Below are 20,000 nucleotides of genomic sequence, written 5' to 3'. Positions count from 1 at the left end.
TCACTTGTGGTGGTCTTTGTGTCGACACAGGCAGCAGCAGCACAGCAGCGAGAGCAGCAGGATCAGCAGAAAGGAGACCAGGGTTCCTGCCGCGATCACGCCCATACGTTGGTTCGGTTCTGGGGAGCAAAGGAGGAGCTGAGGATTGTGTTTGCTTCTGTGAACATTGGCATTATTTTTCACAAGCGGGAAAGTGATGCGCAAAACGATACTGAAATATCGATACAGCCGAGACCAAATCTTTTTGCTCTAATACAGGCCTGGGCAATTATTTTGACTTTTGACAAGGTTTCTCATTGTCATCCCATTGGGTTGAGTTTTTTCTTGCCCTGATGTGGGATCTGAGCCGTTGTGGCTTGTGCAGCCCTTTGAGACACTCGTGATTTAGGGCTATATAAGTAAACATTGATTGATTGATTGACCCGGGGGCCAAATTGAGAGAAAAAAATGTGTCTGGGGGCTGGTACATCTATTTTTAGGAATACTAACAGAAAACCTCACAATAATGTCTGAATGCTAAAAACTTTGACAGGCCATCTTAAAAAACAGAATGGAATTTTAAATTTTTGTACTGAATGAGACACACAGAATGTACATGAAAATAAAGAATGTTGGATTTACAATATTAATTATGAAGGATAAAACACTGAATATTGACAACATATGAACGTCACACCCCTCTCTCCATCCACATATTTTACAATCAAGCAACACGCAACAAAAATGCAACAAAAACACCTAAATATGAATGCGAAAGATAAAAATAAACCCACCTACAATCTGATATATCTGATATATCACTAAGCTTTAGAATTTTGTTGTAAAAATCTCCTTCCGCGTTTGTCCGTGACACCCGCATTTCAGACTGACACTCTGGAAACACTCTGTGGAAACGTTCCCCACCCACACTGCTTGGTGCCTCATCTGAGCTGCTGTGACATAGATTACAAGTTTCAAGTTTCAAGTTTATTCACAATACCATATTACGATTACAACAGTAGTGAATATCCATTTAAGGATGGCGGTAAGTTAAAGGGTCCCCCTGATAAGCTAGAAGAAGCTTTTGGCAGGGGGTCCAGAGGTCAGTATGTGCATGGAATGCTGAGACATGGTGGCAAGCACAAAAACGCGATATGACAAACACAAAATAGGAGCACAAAAGCAAGCATACACATACATACGTACATTCAACCACGCACAACCCAACAGTAGTCTACCCCGAAGGCACAAGTGACAATGCTAATCCTCTAAAAGGAGCACTAGCTATTCACATGAGGCATTAGAGATAGGTGGTTAACAGGTATGATTTCAGTTTCTTTTTGAAGTTGAAGAATGAATACAGCATCCTGAGGCTCTCCTCAAACCGGTTCCAGATCTTTGGTCCCCTGCATACAACACTTGGAGCAGTACAAGCCAGTAGACAATGTTTACCTGATATCAGGTCAAAGTTACGAGTGTTGTGGGCATGCTGGGGACGATAGATAGGAACCAAGCTACAGAGCCTGAGCTCCAGCCTGTGAATGACTTGATAGGTTAGACAAGCATTGTGATAAATATTGAACTCTGTCAGTATTAAGAGATGATAATTATGGAATAGATGTCGAGTGGGGGCATTAAACTTGGACCATGACAGGGCCCGTATGATTTTCTTTTGCATGGATTCTGATTTGTGAAGGTAGCTAGGGAAGGTGTTACACCAGATGACATTACAGTAGTTTAGATGTGGTTCAAAGAGAGTTTTGTATAGAGTAAGTAGAGCATTACCATAGTAACTAATTAGATTACCATAGTAACTAATTAGATGACCACAATAACTAATTAGATTACCATAGTAACTATTTAGATTACCATAGTAACTAATTAGATTACCATAGTAACTAGTATAGCATGCAAAAGCGCAGATTCCAACCATTGAAATACTTTGTATAGTTCAAGACTTACGGTCATTAGAAAACATCACTGCACATCATAATGGCAGCTACACTTTTCATCTTAAAGATCTAAAAAAATGATATGGGAATATCCGGCTGGCCAGATTGTAAAAGCTTAACGGGCCCCCGGGCCTTAATTTGCCCAGGTCTGCTCTAATATCCATCCATCCATCCATCCATCCATTTTCTACCGCTTATTCCCTAATATCAATTCTTAAATCAAAAGGTTTGTTTTTGGATGCTTTTTTTAGAGGGCGCTATAGACTCAGTGACTCCCATTAGCTGCGTTGTTATCCACCTCGTACTTTCCGTATACTTTATGACAAATAAAAAAAGACAAACATGTGTCCATGTCTTACATAAAGATGAAGAATGGTAAATGGGTTATACTTGTATAGCGCTTTTCTACCTTCAAGGTACTAAAAGCGCAATGACACTATTTCCACATTCACCCATTCACACACACATTCACACACTGATGGTGGGAGCTGCCATGCAAGGCCCTAACCACGACCCATCAGGAGCAAGGGTGAAGTGTCTTGCTCAAGGGCACAACGGACGTGACGAGGTTGGTAGAAGGTGAGGATTTAACCAGAAACCCTCAGGGGCTTCTCCCAACTGCGCCATGCCGTCCCTGATGAATGATAGGCAAAAATCATTCATAATCCCCTTTAAAGGCCTACTGAAACCCACTACTACCGACCACGCAGTCTGATAGTTTATATATCAATGATGAAATCTTAACATTATAACACATGCCAATACGGCCGGGTTAACTTATAAAGTGACATTTTAAATTTGCCGCTAAACTTCCGGTTCGAAACGCCTCTGAGGATGACGTATGCGCGTGACGTAGCCCGACGAACACGGGTATGCCTTCCACATTGAAGCCGATATGAAAAAGCTCTGTTTTCATTTCATAATTCCACAGTATTCTGGACATCTGTGTTCGTGAATCTGTTTCAATCATGTTCATTGCATTATGGAGAAGGAAGCCAAGCAAGCAAAGAAGAAAGTTGTCGGTGCGAAATGGACGTATTTTTCGAACGTAGTCAGCCACAACAGTACACAGCCGGCGCTTCTTTGTTTACATTCCCGAAAGATGCAGTCAAGATGGAAGAACTCGGATAACAGAGACTCTAACCAGGAGGACTTTTGATTTGGATACACAGACGCCTGTAGAGAACTGGGACAACACAGACTCTTACCAGGATTACTTTGATTTGGATGACAAAGACGCAGACGTGCTACTGTGAGTATGCAGCTTTGGCTTTTTTTTGCGTATGTACGTAACTTTTTTAAAATATATAAGCTTTATGAACCTTGGGTTAGGTGAACGGTCTTTTGGGCTGAGTGATTGTGTGTGTTGATCATGTGTTTGAATTGTATTGGCGTGTTCTATGGAGCTAGGAGCTAGCAGAGGAGCTAGGAGCTAGCATAACACGTACCGTACCGTAAGTGCGCGTCACGTACGTAACTTTTTAAAAATATATAAGCTTTATGAACCTTGGGTTAGGTGAACGGTCTTTTGGGCTGAGTGATTGTGTGTGTTGATCGGGTGTTTGAATTGTATTGGCGTGTTCTATGGAGCTAGGAGCTAGCAGAGGAGCTAGGAGCTAGCATAACAAACACGCAGGTGTTATTATGCAGGATTAATTTGTGGCATATTAAATATAAGCCTGGTTGTGTTGTGGCTAATAGAGTATATATATGTCTTGTGTTTATTTACTGTTGTAGTCATTCCCAGCTGAATATCAGGTACCGTGAGTATGCAGCCTTGGCTGCTAAACATTCGATAACTTGACCGTATGTGCGCGTCACGTACGTAACTTTTTAAAAATATATAAGCTTTATGAACCTTGGGTTAGGTAAACGGTCTTTTGGGCTGAGTGATTGTGTGTGTTGATCAGGTGTTTGAATTGTATTGGCGTGTTCTATGGAGCTAGGAGCTAGCAGAGGAGCTAGGAGCTAGCATAACAAACACGCAGGTGTTTTTATGCAGGATTAATTTGTGGCATATTAAATATAAGCCTGGTTGTGTTGTGGCTAATAGAGTATATATATGTCTTGTGTTTATTTACTGTTGTAGTCATTCCCAGCTGAATATCAGGTCACCCCCGGCTCTCACAGCATCTTCCCTATCTGAATAGCTTCAACTCCCCACTAGTCCTTCACTTGCACTTTACTCATCCACAAATCTTTCATCCTCGCTCAAATTAATGGGGAAAATTAATGGGGAAATTCATTTCAGTAGGCCTTTAAAGGCCTACTGAAATGAATTTTTTTTATTTAAACGGGGATAGCAGATCTATTCTATGTGTCATACTTGATCATTTCGCGATATTGCCATATTTTTGCTGAAAGGATTTAGTATAGAACAACGACGATAAAGATTGCAACTTTTGGTATCTGATAAAAAAAAGGCTTGCACCTACCGGAAGTAGCGTGACGTAGTCAGTTGAACATATACGCAAAGTTCCCTATTGTTTACAATGATGGCCGCATGAAGTGAGAGAGATTCGGACCGAGAAAGCGACAATTTCCCCATTAATTTGAGCGAGGATGAAAGATTTGTGGATGAGTAAAGTGCAAGTGAAGGACTAGTGGGGAGTTGAAGCTATTCAGATAGGGAAGATGCTGTGAGAGCCGGGGGTGACCTGATATTCAGCTGGGAATGACTACAACAGTAAATAAACACAAGACATATATATACTCTATTAGCCACAACACAACCAGGCTTATATTTAATATGCCACAAATTAATCCTGCATAAAAACACCTGCGTGTTTGTTATGCTAGCTCCTAGCTCCTCTGCTAGCTCCTAGCTCCATAGAACACGCCAATACAATTCAAACACCTGATCAACACACACAATCACTCAGCCCAAAAGACCGTTTACCTAACCCAAGGTTCATAAAGCTTATATATTTTTAAAAAGTTACGTACGTGACGCGCACATACGGTCAAGTTATCGAATGTTTAGCAGCCAAGGCTGCATACTCACGGTACCTGATATTCAGCTGGGAATGACTACAACAGTAAATAAACACAAGACATATATATACTCTATTAGCCACAACACAACCAGGCTTATATTTAATATGCCACAAATTAATCCTGCATAATAACACCTGCGTGTTTGTTATGCTAGCTCCTAGCTCCTCTGCTAGCTCCTAGCTCCATAGAACACGCCAATACAATTCAAACACCCGATCAACACACACAATCACTCAGCCCAAAAGACCGTTCACCTAACCCAAGGTTCATAAAGCTTATATATTTTTAAAAAGTTACGTACGTGACGCGCACTTACGGTACGGTACGTGTTATGCTAGCTCCTAGCTCCTCTGCTAGCTCCTAGCTCCATAGAACACGCCAATACAATTCAAACACATGATCAACACACACAATCACTCAGCCCAAAAGACCGTTCACCTAACCCAAGGTTCATAAAGCTTATATATTTTAAAAAAGTTACGTACATACGCAAAAAAAAGCCAAAGCTGCATACTCACAGTAGCACGTCTGCGTCTTTGTCATCCAAATCAAAGTAATCCTGGTAAGAGTCTGTGTTGTCCCAGTTCTCTACAGGCGTCTGTGTATCCAAATCAAAAGTCCTCCTGGTTAGAGTCTCTGTTATCCGAGTTCTTCCATCTTGACTGCATCTTTCGGGAATGTAAACAAAGAAGCGCCGGCTGTGTACTGTTGTGGCTGACTACGTTCGAAAAATACGTCCATTTCGCACCGACAACTTTCTTCTTTGCTTGCTTGGCTTCCTTCTCCATAATGCAATGAACATGATTGAAACAGATTCACGAACACAGATGTCCAGAATACTGTGGAATTATGAAATGAAAACAGAGCTTTTTCGTACCGGCTTCAATGTGGAAGGCATACCCGTGTTCGTCGGGCTACGTCACGCGCATACGTCATCCTCAGAGGCGTTTCGAACCGGAAGTTTAGCGGCAAATTTAAAATGTCACTTTATAAGTTAACCCGGCCGTATTGGCATGTGTTATAATGTTAAGATTTCATCATTGATATATAAACTATCAGACTGCGTGGTCGGTAGTAGTGGGTTTCAGTAGGCCTTTAAGTATCATTATAACTGGAGGATGAGGTGAAACATGTAAACCACGCTAATAGCTAAGCTAAGCTTTAAACCCTCTAAAGCAGGGGTGTCAAACTCATTTTCATTGATGGCCACATCGCAGTAATGGCTGCTTTCAGAGGGCCGCTTTTTTTAAATGAATTTACATTATGCATGCGGGTAATAACCTGTGATTAATCATGATTAATCGAAAAGCAGATGCATCTGATTATTAGATTTTTTTTATTATGGGTTGTACTTGTATAGCGCTTTTCTACCTTCAAGGTACTCAAAGCGCTTTGACAGTATTTCCACATTTACCCATTCACACACACATTCACACACTGATGGCGGGAGCTGCCATGCAAGGCGCTAACCAGCAGCCATCAGAGGCAAAGGGTGAAGTGTCTTGCCCAAGGACACAACGGACGTGACTAGGAAGGTAGAAGGTGGGAATTGAACCCCAGTAACCAGCAACACTCAGTGTATAAATTGCTTTGAAATCATAAATAAAGGTAACAAGCAGATATTTTACTATTTGTTCTCTCACAAAAATAATTTTCAATACAGTATATAATAATATAATTGGCATGATCATGTAATATTAAAGTTTAAAATATGCATTTTTTCCCCATCAAAGTTAAAAGAACGAATGCATTAAGTAAAAAAATTATATAAAAAAAAGTATTTTATTGAAACCCATTTTTTCCAGGCTTTTGCGGGCCACATAAAATGATGTGGCGGGCCAGAATTGGCCCCTGGCCCTTGAGTTTGACATTTGTGCTCTAAAGGGTTCTAATTATGTTAAAAATGTGTTAAAGTTTTTTTTTTATGCACCGACCAATGAAAATATTTGATTAATTTCTAATTTACTGGAAAATCTTTTACCACAGTTATGCCTGGAACTATTACTTCCTGTATATCAACTCAAAACAAAGCTTTGTGTTATCAGTGACAAGACATATGACCGTAAATTCCAGACTATAAGGCGCTGCTTTTTTCCTAAGCTTTGAATCCTGCATGCTTATAAACGGTGGGGCTAATTTAGGTATTTTTCTTTGCTGACGGCAATGTTGCAAATAGTTAAAAAACAAACAAGCAAGCAAAGACACTGAAAAGGTGTGTTTGTGTTTGTGCTATGATGTCACATTTTGGACGAGTTCACTCACTGCAGGTGCTCCATTACCCTTCTGATGTGGGATCTGAGCAGAGGATGTCGTTGTGGCTTGTGTAGCCCTTTGAGACACTCGTGATTTAGGGCTATATAAGTAAACATTGAGACTGAGCTTTCAACCCAAAGCACAAGTGCCGTTCCATCTTCTAGCTGACCATAGCGTTCCCACTCGTGTGGATTATTCATTCATCTCGCCAGGCAACATTTGTGAGTTTAAAATTTAAATAAAACAATTCTGACTTATTAAACCGTCCCATGTGTGATGTCTGCAGGAGTGTTTTCATGCATTTTTGTACATGCTATAACAATGTAATGAAGCTAGCGTCGTTAGCATCAGCTAATATGCTAACTTATTTACGAGTGTCTGTGTTAGTATTATTAATTTACAATGGCATTCTTTTTGTATTGTTTCAGTTCCACAAATTCCTTCAGTAAATTCACCATAACGTCACCATGCAGCTATTGAGTCTGTTTAGCTGATTGGAGAGCTAGCTTGCGCAGCTAGTGGGTCCATGACGATGACTTCTATTTGTTTGATCAGCCGTTTTACTGCCCTTTTACAGACACTGTTTGAAAGGTATGCAAATGAAGATTTACAAAATCGTACTGTGTAAATAACTCCTTTCACAACGTATATACCTGCGGCTTATAGTCCAGTGCGGCTAATATATGGAAACATATATGTTTTTATTATATATTTTCTTCTAAAGTTTAGAGGTGCGCTCTATAGTCCAGAAAATACGGTATTACTATTTTCTGACATTTTGATTTGGACAATATGCTGCAGATCACAAATGGCTCCCTGGCCAGACTTTCGCTTAAGTCTTCATGCCGTCACATAAAGAAAACAAAAAAAGAAAGCATTGTTGTGTTCTGCGGTCGCTGGTGGAGTTGGGGAAGGGCAGCACAAGATTCGACCCTGCTATGACATGGCAGCCTTATTTGACAAAAACCTCCACGCCTGCTGCCATCATGTCTAATTATGAAACCGTCAACTCATCGTTCTGAGTGTTCCTCTTCCTCTTTTTCTCTTTCTCCTTTCTTCCTATCTCTATGACTGGCCGGGGTGGGAGCCAGCAACTGCAAGCACACCGGGACATCAGTCTGGAAAAGCTATCAAGGCCTTTGCTGTGTGCACACACACACACACACACACACACACACACACACACACACACACACACACACACACACACACACACACACACACACACACACACACACACACACACACATTCTTGTATTTCTGACCTTCTCGAGACCTCTGAAAAATGTCCCCCTCTTTAGGAACACGCTTTCTAGATATTTAAAGATGTGTATTTACAACATTAATAATATATACGTACTATGTAAACATAAAAAAAGCTTGTTGTGAAAAATGAGTTGGAATTTCACAATAAAAAGGTCACAATTTCACAAAAAAAATGCAGAATTGTGGCAGCATTATAATAAAAGTCGTAATTTTACTAAAGGCAAGTCAAAATTTTACAAGAAAAACTGAACATTAGTGCGATATTATGATAAAAGTTGGAATTTTCTTGTTCTATTTCAGATAATTTTGCTTAGTTCAAATAAAATACCCCTAATTTTTTTTTTTTTTTTTTCTTGTTTTTGAACACTGACAATTTTATAACAAAACTCAAATTTTTTGGCAGTATTATAATAAAAGTCGTAATTTTACTCAAGGCAAGTCAAAATTTGACAAGAAAAACTGAACATTAGTGCGATATTATGATAAAAGTTGGAATTTTACTCAATAACAGTCGCAATTTTACAAGACAAGTGTCGTAGAATTTCTGACCTTTTGACCTATATTTCATGTATGTCAAGAATGTATGCTCATTTTGATTTCTCTTCTATTCTGTGGGACAAAAGTGAATTTTAAGTCATGCCAACCTGTCTACAGAATGTGTTGACTGTCTAAAGGATTCGAGTTGTTATGGAACAGATAGGGAAAACAAGAAAGACATTGACGCACTAACAAGAGAGATAAGAAAGGGATAAAGTCAAACGAAGAGAGTGTTTTGGTAGCAATTATTCCATGCTGTCAGGCGCGCCCGGGGGAAAACTTTCTGTGTGCTCGACAACTCAACCCAACCATTGTACCATTTGATAATGAGTAAAATAAAACTCTTGTGTTAAATCTACTTTGGTTCTCATTGACAACCTGGACTTTCCACTACACAAATTGGCGTCACGAACAGGATGGTCCAGAACTCTGCAAGTCAACATCCGCTCCCGGCTTCTCTCTCAGGCAGACAACGATTGCACGCGCGCATCTAATACAAGGTAAGCTATTTTGCTTATTGTGTAAAAGTTATCTGTCTGAAGAGGAACGGGATCGGTAAGACGAAAACTGATTTTTTTTTTCATAAAAGATAGCCCTAGCAGGTTCTCCAAAAACAACCTAGCCTGCGGCATGTGTTGGTTGGATTGAGTTGTTTTATATGTGATCATTTGTCTGTGTGTTTGTTGAAAACTTGTGATTTCTTGTTTTTAGCTGTAAGGGGATTGTTAATAGAATTTTGGTGGTTTGGAGTGTTTTTGAAGCATAGACGATGTGAGACGAAAAATTTCTTTTAACCTCTTCATCCTCTGTCGTTGTTGGCAGAGGATGCTTTTTTCTGCATGTACATTAGGTTAGCCGGAGTTGGACACAGCAAAATTTAAGGCAAGGTTGGCTAACTGGTGTGACATTTGGCCCACACAAATTTATGACGTCTATGAAGGTCCTACGTATCTGTCTATGTGGAAACTGCAGCCGGGTAAAAAGCCTGATATAAGGTGATCGTTCAGTGACTCCGGTAAAGGAGATCAACTGAGCCAAGTTGTCACGAATTTGGAAATTTGCTGCAGTATAGATGGATAGAGTTAAGGGCTCCATATGGTAAAGCCTTGGTGAAACTATATGGACTGACCAGACACGATGTACTATAGCAGACCTGGGCATTGTACGGCCCGCGGGCCGCATCCGGCCCTTTGCGCATCCCTGTCCGGCCCGCGTGAGGCCAATCATAAATTACAAAATAAATTTTAAAAAGTATCTATGTCGAGTGTGCAATACAACAGTGCTGCTTTTGTTTTGAAAAGTGTTATTTGTATTACTTCCGTGTGGACGTATGCGCGTGTGCGATTGTGAGTGAATTGAACGGCGCAATTACAAATTACAAAATAAAGTTTAAAAAACATCTATGTCGTGCGCGCAATACAACTGTGCTGCTTTTATTTTGAAATGTGTTATTTATGCCGTATGTCCGGAGGGAACCTGTGAGGGAAGGTGCATAGAGACAAGTGATGAGACGCTAAAAAAAGAAAAGTTGATGAGGAATGGCGTGTTTCCAACAAGAGATGGACTGCCAAGTATTTCTTTACATAAATTAATGGTAAAGCCGTGTGCTTAATGTGTGGTACACAGGTTGCTGTGTTTAAATATCATTTTAATCGCCACTACACGAAGAAACACGAGGGAAAATACCGGGATGTGTCTGATGAAGCGCGCGCAAGGGAGGCTGATGCGTTGATGGTAAAACTGCAAACCCAACAAGGACTTTGTGCCATATTTCACACCCCCAGAGATGCAGCCGTCAGGACAAGTTTCGTCATTTCTCACAAAAGCGCCAGAAAAAGTAAGGCGTTTTCTGACGGAGAGTTTATTAAGGAGTGCTTATTGGACTTTGTTGCGCTGATAATGCCCGGAGACAGGACTGTTTTTCGCTAACTTTGGATGAGAGCTCTGATGCAGTCAATTAAAGAGACAACCACAGGTAATGACTTGTTCACAGAGGTAAATGCGTGTTGGGACACGCTGGCAGGTGTGACAATCCAATCCACTTTATTTATATAGCACATTTAAACAACAAAATGTTTCCAAAGTGCTGCACAACAACATTACAAACAATATTCAAATATTATCCTTAGCTCCACCAATGACTGAATAAAAAGAAAAAAACAATTACATATAAAACCAATATAAAAAACAATATAGAATAGATATGATTAAAAACTATTTTTAACAACAGATGGTTGTCCAAATCTGATGGGGAAAAATGTTGGATAATGCAGGATAAAGTGACCTTAAAAAGCAATCTGCTTTTGTATAAAGTTAAGTTAGGTTAAATGAAATTATTATTATTATTATTATTATTAATTATTATCATCATTATTATTTATCTTATGGTATATCAAAAATAATATTGAGCAAAATTTAATTGAAATATTGTCGTGTGGCCCTCCAGCAGTGCTCGGGTTGCTTATGCGGCCCCCGGTGAAAATTAATTGCCCACCCCTGTACTATAGGATTGTTGGGTGATTCCTGGTGATTCTACAGCGCCTTAGGCCGATTATCCGTGTTGGTCAGGAAGGATAACGCAGGTGCTGCTCCAATGAAACGGGTTAATCGCCGTTGTATGAGCAATGATGGAACCTGGTTTTTATGATATGAGACGGCCGATTCCACAAAATCACGCGTGCATTAGTTGTTTATATTTGTCCGGACATGGGGTGGTATTGTAATTTATAAATGTGTGTGTATAATGATGAATGCTGAAATGTGTGTGTATTGAATGAGTCAGTTTATGTTGGTACATTTAGATATATGCGTAATTTAATAACTTTTGTGTAGCACCTGGTTTCTTATCTGGTTTAATTCCCCCCTTCCTTTCCCCCCCCCCTCCCCTCACTTCACGCTTTTTCTCACAGCCCCGCTATCTGTAAAAGTTGGGAAATTGTCCAAAATGTGTGTGCTTATGAGAAAATAGACAAAGTTATGTACAGAAAACATATGAGTGAATGATCCATCCGTATAATTATCTTCTTCCGCTTATCAAGAGGTTGGATCGCGGAGGCAGCAGCCTAAGCAGGGAAGCCCAGCACTCCCCCTCTTTGGCGCTGCGAGCGAACTCCAGTCATTTGAATTTGTTTTTAACTGTGCTGGTGATTGTGACTGTGCGATATTATAGTTGTAAGAAGGCATTGGAACTATAAATACAGAAAAAAGGCACTCGCTCTCTGGTAAATTCTCTGTGTGTGAGTGCGTGTGTGACGCATATAAAAAAAAAAAAGGAGTCTCAGCTGGGAGACATTTTGAGATAAGAGTGTGTCATTGTGACGAGGCTGTGTAAGTGACAGCTGCACGAGACTTGGTTCGAAGAGGAGTGACAATGTTAGGATAGCATTGAGCTAGGATAGCATTGAGGTAGGTTAGCATTAAGCTAGGTTAGCATTGAGTTAGCATAGCATTGGATTAGATTAGCATTGAGCTAGTTTAAAAAAAAATAAAATAAATAAAAATATATATATATATATATATATATATATATATATATATATATATATATATATATATAGTGGACAGCTGTACTCAATCTGAAGAGAAGACTGACAGGTTGGTTTTGATAATAGGAAAAATAAAATATACTGTATATGAATAAATAAACATTTAAATATCAATACATACATTTGGACTGGGACATTTAAGCATTGGTAAATTCATTAGTCATTAATTATGTGTGTAATATACTGTATTGAACAGCCGTGTTGCTTATCTGATCCATCCAGTTCCTGTGTGGAAGTTGAGACAAACACACACACACACGCACATCATAGGTTGGAACCCATTGTAGCTTTGAATTAATAATGATATAGCAAACACATTAAATACAATTAAATTTCATAAAGGTAAATTGGTTATTTAATTATATTGACATTTTTATTATTTCAAGAATAATCACGATGAAGTAAAATTTAAATTTATATTCTAAAACATCTAAAAACATCTGTGAATCATAGAGTCTGAGGAAGTACTGATAAGAATCGCCAACACTCAGCGCCAGAGTCAAAACAAAACGTAGAGAAGCGTTAAACAAATTCTAATCAGAAGGAAGACAGACCAAAATATGAGAACTTAAGTAAACAGACAGCAAGTAAACCAGAAATAATAATATAAATAAATAACAAAGAAAGCAAATTTCTATGTGACATTGGTGCATGTAGAATTACATGTAGAGAATAAAACTAAATGGAAATAACTGTCTGCAAGATGAGCATGACGTCATGAATTGTGCTCGGGTTAGTAATAGATAGATAGATGGACAGATAACACGTTATTGATTCCTTCAGGAGAGTTCCCTCAGGAAGAAGAAGTAAAAAGTAAACAGTAACTAATAAGGGTATAAATGGAAACAAAATAGAAAAATATTACAAGGAGAATAAAAATAGAACAGTAAAATAAGAGAAACTAGGCATTAACGACCATGATATAAAAAAATATTGCACTGTTATTGTTTTGCATTCCCTGTCATCCTAGCCCCCCCAAAGAGGAGTTGTACAGTCTAATGATGTGTGGGACAAAGGATTTTTTATAGGCTAAACCAGTAGTTCTCAAAGGAGGGTATGGTGTTTCCGCCCGGACAAAAAGGGGGGGTACCTGAGATTTTAAATATTTTAAAATAGCGACAATTCAAAATCCTTTATAAATATAATTATAGAAGAATAATTCTTCAACAAAATAAATATTTAGAATTAAGTTCACGAGCCCAGATGGATCTCTATTACAATATCCAAAGAAGGTTGATGATTGATTACCGGTATATGTATAGAAATCTTTATTATAATTTAATCACTTGTTTAATTTTTAAAACGTTTTAGTTATTCTTATATATTTTTTTTGTCCAAATAAGTCAAGTAAGACCACAACAAATGAGCAATATGGTGCACTGTTATACAATTTAATAAATCAAAAATTGATGACATTATGCTGTATTTTATTTCTTTATTTTACTGGGAAAAAAGGTTGAAAACCACTGCCCTAGATCATATCTAAAGCTAAAATTATTTTATAAGACTGATTATTTTGGATTATTGTGTTTGTATTGTGAGAGAAGGAGAGAGGGTGTGAGAGAGAGGAAGAGAGAGCAGGTGAAGGACGATTGAGGGTGAAGAGGATGGTTTGAGAAAATATGGGAAAAGGATGTTTATAACCTTACGTTATGTGAATGGTTTCTAGGAGAACAGAAAATAGAAACATTGTGTGAAGTGTAAGGAAGAGATGGATACAGGATGTTGTTTGTAAAGGAAAACGAAAGTGAAGAAAAGATGAGAAAGTGACAAATGAAGGTATTCGTAAATGGTATGCTGTTGATTGTGGTTAGCTGCAAGTTTGTTTATTTGTTTGAGTGAAATGGGAAGAAATCAATAGGAATAATTACATGCAAAATGGAATACAACTATGAGTGCGATAGATAATGAATGAATGAATGAAATAAGTTTATTTTAGTCATATAATCAACCATCAACCAATTTGTGTGAGCAGTTTAACAGTACAGATTAGACATATTAACAATCATACACATTTACACACAGAAAGAAAATAAAAGAAAAAGAATGACCGAAAAAGGAATAGGCGGAAGCCAAAGCTTATATTGACCTATCCTATACATTCACTGGACATTAAATTACCTGGAACATCAACGTTAAAAGATGAAAGTATTTGTTACTATATTTTATAATGTTCAAAAAACTTTACTTTTCAAGGGTCTCTTAAACCATAACAAAAAACTACATGTGTTCAGCTCATCACTGAGGATGGTCCATCATTTAACTCCTAGAACTGAATTACATTTGTATTTTTTTTATTTTATTTTTTGACCTATTTCAAAAATCAATATACCCCGTAAATGATAGTTTTCTCCTCATAATGTAAATAAGCTAAGAATACAAACTGGAAGGCTGTTGTTCTTTACTCGGAAACATAATTGCCATTGTTTTAAAATTAAATTATCTGAACATTTAACACATTATGACTTATAAAAAATGGATTGGTATGATCATAATAATAATGCTTTGTGTATTATTGAAATGAGCCTTTTAAGTTTAAGTATTGGGTCTATATTTCTTCTATAAAAATGTCCCCAAACTTCAAAACAATATTACATATGGAAAAATAAATGAATAATATAACATGTGCAGACATTTCTTATTCAGCATGTGTTTTACTTTATACCGAATAGCAATGGATTTGGATATTTTTCTCTAATATGTTCAATATGCGGCTTCCAACATATTAATGATCAATTACTATTCTCAAGAATGTAGTTCATATACTCTGTCAATTTCCACTTGATTCAACTTTAATTTTTGTTTCACAATTTGACTTTGCACCCTGGACAGGTCGTCACCTCATCACAGGGCCAACACAGATAGATAGACATACAACATTCAAACACTAGGGCAAATTTAGTCTTATTAATTTCCTCATATTGAGATATATTACTCAAAACAACTACTTAATCATTATTGTGAAACACCTTTCTAATTTATGGGAGTATTGGGATAGGATTGAGGAAGATGTCTGCTGTGGTGGTGGTTAGTTTGGAAATTAATTTAATAAAAGTAACTTTAAAGTGCAGTCTGACATTTTAGTTTGGAGTAATTTATATTTTTATTTAGACATTGCAGTACACCATACTTCTGGATGTTGAGCTAGAAGAGGATAATGGCATGACAGAATAAAGTTAGAGTTAAAGTTGGGGTCCCAGTGATTGTCACACACACACTGGGTGTGGTGGAATTTGTCCTCTGCATTTGGCCCATCCCCGTGATCGCCCCTGGGAGGTGGGGGGAGCGGTGGGCAGCAGCTGTGCCGCGCCCGGGAATCATTTTTGGTGATTTGGCTCCCAAAATTTTTTATAGTCTTTGGTATGACTCGGCCGGGGTTTTGAACTTGCGACCTGCTGATCTCACTCTAACCAATAGGCCACTGAGATGAAGGAGGCAAACCAAATCTCAACAGCTTTCAGTTAGCTATAGATTTTGAGAGTATAATGCGAATAACTATAACTTTACAACTGTTTGCTGTGAATAGTGTTGAATAATAATTACAAATAACAGCCTACATTAATAATTAGAATAAGAGCCGATATGTAAAGTGTTAAAAAGAGGAGAAGTGTGATTAGGCCTGGCGCTTAGAGCATGGCCTTGTGTGTTTGTTGTGACTAAGTTGGATAACCAGTCGGAGACAGGCAAGGCAAGGCGGGGCAGCTTTGTTTGTGTGGCGTTTTTTATGCACAGGGTAGACTCAAAGTGCTTCACAGACAACAAAGTGAAATGAAAGAAAATAAAAGCAAAATTAAAATGCAGACAATAAAAATAAAAACAGTGCGGACGTTAAAAGTTAAAAGATTAAAAGATTTAGATGAAAGATAAGGAGAAACGTGAATAAATACATTCTTTTGTTTTGGAGAGTATCACGCACAGCGGGAGGTCAGAGTGCAAGCATGACAGCTTGCTCGCGCCTACTGATAGACAAATGATAGTTTAAATTAACTTATAGATAATCTTTAAGTGAATTAAAAGGGTACTTAAATACACATGAAGTAGTACGTATAATCTTTGAATTAGGGTTATTGATTGACATTTAATGGGATAGTTAAGACTGTGATTTTAAAACGTGATATGCAAAATTGAACTAACCGAGAGGATATGAAAACGATGGGTGTACATGTTTTGAGTTCCAAATTCTGGAGGGAAAAAACCTCAACAAAATGTAAAACCATACAGACGGACTTGGGTGGTAGCCGCCGTTGCCCTAGGTCAAGCGAGGGTGGAAAGGATATGCAGCAGGGGGACTGCCAACTTCTCTGAACAAGACAAGCTCCAAAGTGTAGCCAGAACATGCTCACAAAAAATACAGGTGTGACAGAGGACGCCCACAGCAGGACGAACAGCAGGATACAAACAGACCCCTGCTGGACATAAGTGTCAACGGACAATGTTCAACACAATCTTTGAAGCATTCCTTTGTGGTCAACCTGCACACACCTTGTAATGACCTGCTTACGAACTGTGCCCTGACAATTCAATACCGCACAGAAGGAACTTCCTGATGTTGCCTGACAGCACGACATCAGCTGACAACTACTGGGGACGCCTCCCAGGAACGAATGGAGGACGGGGACTGCTCCAACTGTCCTAGCACTGGCTGACTGAGGTGCGTCCGTGTGTCCTGCCACCCAAACCGCCAAAGTGTATGATCACCAATTAGACGGCTCATAATAGGAGCCTTTTGACTCTTATATATGGTGGGACTCAAGGTATGGCCGCTCATGTGAACTATCCTTACAACAATTAGCATGGTATAAGATGGGCAATTGCTGTCCCACATTGTTCCCTCTGTCCTGCCTACGAAACCAAAAATTTAGGTCAAATGATAAAACAGGGCGTAGCTGCCGCTGATTGAACCGATACGCTAATACCACATTTTTTATTATTTCGGTTGTCTGTTAAAAACAAAGCTATTGGTTGCAATTTGGACACTCCTGCTGTAGGCTACAAGGAGCTAGCAGCTAGAACAACAGCTGAGCTAAAATAACAAATTTAAGCATTTCAAATATTTATAGTTGCTTATTACATACACAAAGTCGCAGAGAGACAGAAGACTGTAGAAAGTATTCAGTAACAAACGTGTCTGCATTATTAAACTTTCTACCACAGGAAACATACTGAACAAATACAGCAGTTACTGTCAGACTCTAATCAGGATTACCTTGTCTATCAGAGACATGGTTAAAACCCACAACACCTTTCGTTCTAATTAATGTCCCGGGGAACAACATTACAGAAAAAACTGATCGAGTGACAAAGGGGGGAGGAATTATGATTTATGAAAGGGAAAACATTAAAAGTAGATCAATTTGAGTATGTTAAAATTTAAATTACATTTTCCTCAGAAATGTATTTCAAGGTAATTGTAGTATACCGACCGACCACAGCTAAAGACATTTTTCTTGATTCATTTTCAGACATCCTCAAACAGCATAGTATGAAAGAAGTAACGTCATGGGGGACGTTAATCTGGACTGGTTAAATAAGACGCGTAGAAAGAAACTTAAGGATATTATAAACAGCTTCTACAATGATACAAAGGATAAGCAGCCCTACTAGAATTACAATTGGATGACAAAAATCAAAGAGATCATCTGTAAATACACTAATACAAAACCAAAAAGAAGAGTGCTAAAATAAAAATACATTGGATTCATAAAACAATTTGGATTCTTATAAAGACATCGGGACTCAGCTCTCAAAAGAGCAATTAAAACAGGTCTAAATACAGATCGTATGATTTTAAAAGTTTGGAGGAACAAAGTTACAATGTTTATGTGGAAGTCTAAGGCTGACTTTCACTTAGAATTAATCAAAGCTGCAAAAGGGAACGTTAGAAAGTTATGGAAAACCAGATACAAACTTACGGAAAGAGAGCAAACAATAAACAACACTATAACATTAAATATCAATGGCGCTACTATCGCAGACAGTCTGGACATAAGTAATAATTTTAATGAACATTTCATCCAGTCTGTACAAACCCTGAATAAAAAGTCCCTCAAAATCAGTGCAAATAATTGTCATTTATTCAGGATGGACTAATTTTAGAATTAACAAATGAAACAAAGTTAAACAAAATCTTCACTGCATTATCAGACTCACGATCTAGAGATATATATGGGTTGGACACTATCTTCCTAAAAACATATAAGGATTGTATTATTGCTCATATAACAACAATTGATAAATAATCAATAACGGAAAACACTTTCCCTACCACGTCGAGAAACTGCTACTATAATTAAATCCATAAAGCAGGAAATAAAGAAGACCAGAACATGTACAGACCAATTAGCCTTCTCCCCGTTATAACAAAAGGAATAGAAAATATGAAGTTAAAAAGTGGCTTTGGAGCAATCAAGGCTGCTCACATGGTCACTAAGAGGGGCATTATGTAGACACATCAATTTAATGAGTATTATATTTATCCATGAGAGCATCTTTGTTGTAAATTGTGAGGTATGGCTGTTAAAATCTTGGTTGTTTTTACGAATGATGACAGATGTGAACAAGAGCATGTATGGTCTTTGTGTGATGATGTAAATAAGGTGTGGTTGTATTGTATATTAAGAATGTGTCCATGAAGGGGCAATTTATGACTTTTCTTAATTTGATTACATGCTACAGTATGATTATTTTTTGATTAATTATTGATTATTATGAATGTATATATTTATTATGATTAATTAGTGTCATAATTTTATTGCTTGATTTTTGGATCCCTTTAATTTAGGTAGCCAGGGACTACAGATGGAAAGTAGCTATTTAGATATAATCTGGTACAGAACATATCTGTTTCTGAACTTAATGTTTCTGTGCATTGTCCCATCATAGATAGACTAAATTAAATACAACTATTTAGTGAATTATTGAGGCCACAATAATTCACTAGGTGTTGTAAAATATCAAAGTACTATTGCAAAAGCGAACAGTGACCTCAAACATGACCTGTCCTCCGCCTCTGTTCTTGCTGCGCTTGACTATCAGCTGCCTTTTCTTTTTCTTGGATGTTTCTGAAACTACTACTACTACCACTACTACTACTACTATTACTATTACTACGACTAACACTGTCCCTGTGAGAGGGACAGAGGGGGGAGGTGAGTTTGGATTGGGTCAGGTTTGAGCGTGTTGAGGTTTATTTAATCGATATGATCAATCCGGTACAAGGATAAAGGAACGTAATGATTTAGATTGACAATTGCAGTGGTTGGTGGAAGCAACCCCAACCTCAAAGGAGAATGCCAATTCAGTAATTAAATGTTTTGTGAATGATCTAATATCCTGACATGGTTTCCCCAAAAAGATTAGGTCAAACAACGGCACCCATTTTAAGAAAACAGGTTATCATCTTCAGTCACAAGATCAGCACTTCTCAGGACCAGCAGCTTCCTAGGAAGGCGGGAAAGACCATGAGACCAAA

At 38.1% G+C, this 20,000-nt stretch overlaps 1 protein-coding gene across 1 annotated transcript in view; it reads right to left on the bottom strand.

The window, feature by feature from the left end:
* scarf2 (scavenger receptor class F, member 2) overlaps window positions 1-20,000 on the bottom strand; it is a 100,135-nt gene that overhangs the window by 23,430 nt on the left and 56,705 nt on the right. Inside the window, exon 8 of the mRNA XM_062050728.1 lies at window positions 5-119. Coding sequence (XP_061906712.1) covers window positions 5-119 — 115 coding nt within the window. The remainder of the gene's footprint in view (window positions 1-4; window positions 120-20,000) is intronic.

This window comes from Entelurus aequoreus, linkage group LG06 (genome assembly GCF_033978785.1).
Source record: "Entelurus aequoreus isolate RoL-2023_Sb linkage group LG06, RoL_Eaeq_v1.1, whole genome shotgun sequence".
Taxonomy (NCBI): domain Eukaryota; kingdom Metazoa; phylum Chordata; class Actinopteri; order Syngnathiformes; family Syngnathidae; genus Entelurus; species Entelurus aequoreus.
The sequence above is the reverse complement of the archived record's forward strand: the minus strand, read 5'-3'. Positions and strand labels throughout refer to the sequence as shown.